We start from the raw sequence: 7,544 nt of genomic DNA, 5'->3' as shown, positions 1-7,544 counted from the left end.
TTGCAACTTATGTTAATATGTTATGAAGTAGGGATCTAAATATTTCAAAGGTAAATTTGACTAGGTGGGATTTCATTTGATATGCTGACTTTAGAATCCAGCCAGATGCAACTCCATTGCGCTAACACATCCAATCAGGGATGATAACTGAGACGAAAAGTCTGGAAGAGACATATAGATTTGGGTTGACAATACCCAGTAAACACCTAATTAATATTTATTGATAATAAGTGGATAAGATATATGTTTGAGAGTCATCAGATAAATGAAATTGAGTGTAGATTCTTGAGGGGTTTCTTTCCTAAATATAACTAGGATAATTTTATATACATTGTTTTATAACCTACTTTTACATAATAATATTTATTGTGTTTATTTGCAAAAGTAAAACATTTCCACTGGAAAAAACGACAGGAACTATAGATAAATGCTGTTTGTCAAGCAGAGCCAGAAATACAATCCTTTCTTTTTCTCTTCATGTAAATTTCTAAAGGAATTGAATGGGGGAGGGGCGCATCTAGGTGGCTCAGTGGGTTAAGCATCTGACTCTTGATCTCAGCCCAGGTCTTGATATCAGGGTTGTGATTTCAAGCCCTGTGCTGGGCTCCGCACCTGGCGTGGAGCCTACTTTAAAAAAAAAAAAAAAAAGAATTGGTGAATTGGCAACTAAAACTATTTTATAATCTGCTTAAAATATTATATTATTGCTAACAATATTACTTCCCCTGGCAAAACATTATCCTAAAAAGAAAGGTTTCTCACCAGGTAAAATTTAGGGAAGAGATTCCTCCTTTCCTATGTATGACTAATACTTCAGCTTGACTATCTCAAACTTAAGATCGGAGAAGGCATAGAGCAATAAGAAGAGTCTCATTTTAAGGCATACTAGTTACAAAGAGGGCAAGGGAACCAAATGCAAAGCATTCAACCATTGCAAGAACCCCACACCTTAAATGGGTAGTGGAGCTCTTAAATCAGATCCTACTCCACTACAGAAGTACATATGTGAAATAATGTGCTATAAAATAAGACTGCAGTATCTGCAGACTACTCTTTATTATAGAAGTTACACATCCCCACTGAGAAAATGTAAAAGAATCTACAAAGAAGTATATAAGAAGAGAATACAAATCACGCATAAGCCCACCAACCATACAATCATACCCACTTTTAATATTTTGGTGTATATTGTTCTATAATATTTTCTATGCATGCATATATATAAATATCTACACACATTTTACTTTTTAAAATTAGATCCTCTGCAAGTTACATTTTGTAACTGACCTTTTTCACATACCAATATATTATAAAAACACTTCCATTTCAATAAACATATGGTTGACTTATATTTGTAAGATATTTTATTTCTTCTGCATGCATTCTTTCAAAGGTTTGTCTCATTTTTCTGAATATTATTAATTAATACATGACTATTAAAGATAAAATTTAAATATATAAACACAACACTTAGAAAGTAAAAGTTGCCTTTATACTAAATACTCATTCTCAAATATATCCTAGGGGAATAGTTCAGAGTATATTCATTCACATTTCTACTATGATAGAGAAACACAGTAAGACCCCACAATAAGATGGTGTTGGATAAAATATGGTGGGTGAATTGTGTAAGACTGATGACTCACAGACCTGAAACAAATAATACATTATATGTTAAAAAATAAAAGAAGATAGTAGGAAGGGAAAAATGAAGGGGGGAAATCGGAGGAGGAGACGAACCATGAGAGACTATGGACTCTGAGAAACAAACTGAGGGTTCTAGAGGGCAGGGGGGTGGGGAGATGGGTTAGCTTGGTGATGGGTATTAAAGAGGGCACGTAATGAATGGAGCACTGGGTGTTATATGCAAACAATGAATCATGGAACCCTACATCAAAAACTAATGATGTAATGTATGGTGATTAACATAACATAATAAAATTAAATTTAAAAATATGGTGGGTGATGGGGTATGGGGAGGGGCAGAAATGGAAGGATGACATTTAAGCACCAGTGCTGAGTAAACAACTGTTACAAGGTGGCCTCAGAACTCAGCGGAATCCCTGATGGATTTGGGTTGTGCACCCCGCTAACCAAACAGGCTCACATCAGTCATTCATTCATTTCTCAATAACACAACCTGAAATTTTATAGGTTAATTTTGTGGACTTTACGTATGTTATGGTGCAACTTAATTATATGCTCATATTTTGAATGCCCCCAAATAAATATATGTATATTGTGACAGAAATGTAGTTATACATATATTAACTTTCAATTTGCCTTTTTAAATTTATATGTATGTATAATGTAATGGTTACTTTCCATTTCCAAATGGTACATACCATTGGTGTAGTTTGAATTGTTTTAAGAGAATCATGAAGTTCGTCTTCTTTATCCCCTATCAATATTATCTGGGAGAATCCTTGGCTCATGAAAATGTGCACACAAGTGTGTGAATGTGCACAAGCACATGCTTGGGTGCATATCTGCTATTGCCTAGAACAATTCTCTCTTTCTGTTGCTTCATTGCTGCTTTTCCCTTGGGGCTTCTCTTTGTATAAGGTCCAAGTCAAAGGACTGATGCTAGGAATTCAGATCATTGAACTTTGGTGTGGTAAATCATTGTGACCACCATTAAATATTTTCCTAGGATGAGTACCTAAGAATGGATTTACAGGCTCAAGGGAATGCATATTTCAAATACTTAGCAATTGCTTAAGTATGTCCTGTCCAGAAAGGGTGACCAATTCAGATTCCATGACCTGAAAATAAGTGAGAAAATCCTTGGGGTTAAGTGCAGAACATGTTACAAAGTCCTTACATTGAACCTGCTTTCAGATGAAAGCCACCGGCAATAGACTTAAACGCCCCTAAGGAGGTGCAAGTGTACTTCTACCAGCGAGGCAGCATGAGACAGGCCAGGGTGATGGTAAGGCCACAGGGCCTAGGTTCAGTCTGACTGCTCTTCTTTCCTGCCCACCCTCCATCTAGGTCCTGCTCACATTCTGAGGCTTGGGTCAAGGTTTGTTTTGGGGGTTTTATTGTGTTTTGTTTGTTTGTTTGTTTTTTCCCCTGCTTGAAGTTTTCTCTGACTGTTTTAGGCTAACTGGTCATTGACTTTTCTGAGTCCCTGTTGGCCTGGACGTCCACTCTTTCCTTTAGATTTCTCCAAATAGCCTCATGTGAAAGAGATTCTGCCTTTTCAGCTATCTCTTCGATTCTACCTTTAGTGAGAACCCGCAGGGAATGTGGCCCACTCTCAGGATAGACTTAGAGAAGAGGCACAAGCGGGTCTTGGATTTAGGCTCCAGGTCCTTTGGGCAGGATATTCGAGGGTCTTAGGTGTCTCAAATGTGGTCTAGAAGGAAATAAATGAAGGCTCCAAGTAAACACATCTTCTTGCCCTGCTGACTCTTCACTACCCCGGGGAGGATGCATCCAGAAGAGGGCCAGATGCTGACCCTCTAAAAGTGGGGCCTTGGGCTGAGGTCTTTTCTGCTCAGATATAAGGAAATAATGTCTTTGGGCATATTGTTTAAATTCTTTGTTTAGTTTAGGACATGCATACATATGTATATATAATGGAAATGAATTACATAAAATAGAAATGAAAATATCTTCCTTGCAGTTGGGTTGCTTGAGAGTATAAAATGAGATAATGGCAGCAAAGCATCTTTCCCTTTTCAGGACATTCTCAGGATTTCTGGAACTATTTTCATCAAGCCGAAGGAAAGCAGCTGCCACTCAGGATGTTTCCGTTTTCCTATGGACAACATACTGAAGTGTTTTACTAATCACAAGCTTCTTTCTAAAGTTCTGAGAGCTTGCCTGGGCTCTCCTGTTTGGGAGGTAAGGCCAGTACAGGGAAAGTAACTTACTCAAGGTCACACAATCTAGTTCTGGCCCTGGGACTAACATCTCCTGTCACACCAGTGTTCTGTTTGGCAGACTCAAACCATTGTATCTTGGGTTTCCTGGTACTCAAATATACATGCTTCCCAGAAGATAGGAAAATGTGACAGAAGGGCAAGTGAAATAAAAACAACATGGGGTAAAGGTTTTTTCTTTTTTCTTTCTACATAATCTATCGAGCTCTTTATTCTGCCTCATGAAGGGGCACCCAAACTTACACAAAACAAAAATACATGTATGTCTTCTGCTATTTTTTAAATGTTGCCTCTGAGAGCTATGTAATTTTTATTGGCAAATTTGTGACTTATACTAAAAGACTGAAGTGAGGCTGAAAGGTAATCAGTATCTACTGAAGATGATATGAGCCAGGTATCATTTAGAATTCCGAAAAGTCAGTTCTGTGATGTGTACATTATTATTCCCTTTCGGATGGGGACACTTGGGATCAAAATGTGTAGCTGACAATTGATGATTCTGCAGGCAGCACAGCTGCCTGGCAAATACCATGCCATCAAAGCTCTGGAGTCAAACATTACTTTTTTTTTTTTTTTAAGTTTTGTATCATTTTCTCCAAATGAAATCCTAATATAATTATAATAATAGCTTGCACTTTTAGAGCACTTACAATAGGCCAGGAACTAGTCTCAGGACTGTACGTGTATTAAGTCATTTAACCAAAGTAATTTTGTCTTTGTCTTTTCCAAATATATAAAAAAAACCAAAAAACATGTTACTTTTGTTTAAAAAAAAAGAATATACAAGTATTAAGAATAAAGTGAAAATTAAATTTAAAAATGTCACTCCTGTCCCAGGCTCCTTTTTTTTTCCTTACACCTCGCTGCCAAACCAACCCTGTTCCACAACAGCCAGGGTCCAGACTGCAGATGAAATGGAGTCTGGGGGAGGGGCGATGGATGTAGGAGTTCTTAATCCTGGGAGCTGAAGGCACCGAAGTGACAATTCTTAAAAGAAGTAGAAAAGTTTAGTAGCTCCAGAAAAAAGATGCAGCCCCTCCCTAGTAGTCAGAGAAAGGCAAATAACATTTTGCCCTCCGGCATAGGCAACAATAAGAGAGAATGACAAGCCAGATGTATACGCGGGGAGGGGGCATAGGCGGGCCCACTTCTGCCGCGCTTTTGGTGGGAGTGGAGATTGGGGACCCGAGCTCACTGGTGACGTAGATCTCACGTGACCAGGAGTCGACGTGTGCAGAAGTCCTGCTAGTCTGGTCCTTGTTCCCGTCTGGGTACCAGGTTTCCTTTAGCAGTGCAGACGGCGGAGCCTGACGCCAGGGGAAAGAGGAGTCAACTTGTCGGAATTTTGCAGGTTGGTGTCAAAATAGGTGCTGCTTGGGGCTTTCTAGGGTGGGAGTGGCCTAGAGCAGAGACTTGAGAGGGAACCCTGGTCAAAACCATCCCTCCACCTCCCTCCTCCGAGTCTGCAGGAAGTGATGACCCCTGGGAAAGGGACTAGGGGTCCCGAGAGAAGGATAAGGAGACCTGTGATAGTTTAAAAATAATCATCCTCTGCCACTTCAGACCGCTTTCCCAAGACCTACCCTCCCCCCCCAACCCCCGCCTCAGTAAAGATAGTTTGGAAATAATCTGCTTTTCCTACCCCCTGTCTGATGGGAAATTCGAGCTAACTTGCACTGTGGGGGCGGGGGGAGAAGTGGGAGAAACAGAAGGTGGGAAAGTTTCATAACCAAATACCTTAATGAGGAAAAAGGTACTTGGTGCGGGTGGGCCCACCAAGCGCTCACCCCTCCCCCACCCTCCCCCCTTCTCCAACCCTCCCTCTTCCCCTCCCGTTTTCCGTTTTTCAGCAGGTCAGCAAGTCTGTCGTTCCTAGCACCACACAAGGCTAGAAAAGGGGAGGAAGAAAGCGATCGGATCAGTACAAGTAGGTGAGGGGAATATTTTAAAGACCCCTGGGGTGGAGGGTGGAGGGGGGCGAGGGCGGGACGGAGGTTGTGGGCCCCAGTGTTCCTACCCCCGGCCTGTTCTCCCTACCTACTCTGTTCTAGAGGGCCTTATGTTTTGCCTTGTGTGGAGAAATGGTTGGGGAAGGCCGTGAAAAAAGGCTGGAGGGAGGGACGAGAGAGAGAGGTAAGGAAGTGGAAAGTGGAGGTTAGAGCCGCAGCTCAGGGAAGTCCTGATTGATTAAGTCTCCCAAGTGGAAGGTATTTAATGATAGCTCTGAATCAAAGAAAGTAAATGCTGAGACCTCTGTCCAGAGCACTGGGCCATTCACCAAGCCTTTGACTTACGGGTCACCTTGCTTCCCAGGAGTAATTGTATTCAGGGAGGAATAAAGCAGGAAAAAAAGAAAGGAAGAGAAAAGGAAAAAAGGAAGGAAGAGAGACTCACAAGATGAAACCCTGTCAAAAAATTGAAGGAAAACCAGAAAATGAGAGTGAACCAACGCTTGAGGAAGAGCCAAAGCCTGAGGAAAAGCCAGAGGAGGAAGAAGAGCCAGAGGAGGAGGAAAAAACAGAAGGAACTTTTAGGGAAAGGCTGATTCAGTCTCTCCAGGAATTTAAAGAAGATATACACAACAGGCATTTAAGCAAGGAGGATATGTTTAGAGAAGTGAATGAAATAGACGAGATAAGGAGAGTAAGAAACAAACTTATAGTCATGCGTTGGAAGGTTAACCGAAACCATCCTTATCCCTATTTGATGTAGTTTGCCTTGATTTTAATTTTTTTCTGATAATAACATTGTCATAGAGCTTTCTTTTGATTTACATTTTCCTGATGTACCTTTGTGCATCTTTCTACTTTTAACTCGTTGCTATTAGTGATTTTAGATGCATCTGTTGTTAATCTTCATCTCATTGTTTATCATATTTTGAACCAATATACAAGTCTCTGTCTTTTAATAGGAGAGCTTCACTCATTTGTACAAAAAGAGGTTCCTGACAGGATATAAAATGAAAAAAGGTTACTAAGTAATATGTGAATACCATATTTTTGAAAGGAAGATTACATTTGTATATTACATATATGCACAAAGAAACGTGTGAAGGATGAAAGACAAATAGTCAGTGGTAGGATTATGAGTAATTTTTTTATTCTGCTTATTTGTATTTTTTCTTATTCCTAGAATGTATACACATTATTGTTAAAGTAATAAAAGTTTTATAACAAAAAAGAAGTAATCTACAGCACTTAATCAATTTCTTTCTAAAGGAACTGGGGGCGACTTAATATTTGTTGACAGAATTTTAGAAGCAAATGTGAACTCCAAGTTACCACAAGACCACTTAGCTAGAAGAATAAATTTTTTATATCTTTTCTCATCTGTAAAATAGAGATAATAATCTCTGAGGGATCATGTGAGGACCAAATAAGGTAATGACTGTGAGCTCTATTTTAACAGGTTTTTTTCCCCCATCTGCCCATGTAGGATCCCAACTCCCAAGGGCTTTTTATCAGCTATTTGGGATGATGGAGAAACTAGTTCTCACCTGTGCTTAAGAATAAATCCAGGCAACTGTTAGGTGGGTGCCCCCCTTTATGTTCCTTTCCTGCCCCACCTCCCTTTCTTCTCCCCTTGATATTATGTATATTGGGTAGTTCTGCCCCTTCATCCAGGCCCCTACCTATCTGTTGCTGATGTTCTGGA

General features: G+C 39.9%; 1 protein-coding gene across 4 annotated transcripts; it reads left to right on the top strand.

The window, feature by feature from the left end:
- The first annotated feature begins 5,102 nt into the window (after window positions 1–5,102).
- TCEAL9 (transcription elongation factor A like 9) lies at window positions 5,103–7,182 on the top strand. 4 transcript variants are annotated; one of them, XM_027608421.1, is made up of 3 exons: window positions 5,103–5,241; window positions 5,741–5,821; window positions 6,204–7,182. In XM_027608421.1, exon 3 carries the CDS (start codon window positions 6,288–6,290, stop codon window positions 6,600–6,602), a length of 315 nt encoding a protein of 104 aa, XP_027464222.1. In that variant the 5' UTR covers window positions 5,103–5,241; window positions 5,741–5,821; window positions 6,204–6,287; the 3' UTR covers window positions 6,603–7,182. The 4 variants fall into 4 exon arrangements, with proteins under 4 accessions (XP_027464222.1, XP_027464221.1, XP_027464224.1 ...); XM_027608420.1 differs by having other exon boundaries at window positions 5,741–5,817; window positions 6,204–7,181; XM_027608423.1 differs by having other exon boundaries at window positions 5,111–5,241; window positions 5,744–5,817; window positions 6,204–7,181.
- The last annotated feature ends 362 nt before the right edge of the window (window positions 7,183–7,544 follow it).

Source organism: Zalophus californianus, chromosome X, assembly GCF_009762305.2.
Source record: "Zalophus californianus isolate mZalCal1 chromosome X, mZalCal1.pri.v2, whole genome shotgun sequence".
NCBI classification, from domain to species: Eukaryota; Metazoa; Chordata; class Mammalia; order Carnivora; family Otariidae; genus Zalophus; species Zalophus californianus.
The sequence above is the reverse complement of the archived record's forward strand: the minus strand, read 5'-3'. Positions and strand labels throughout refer to the sequence as shown.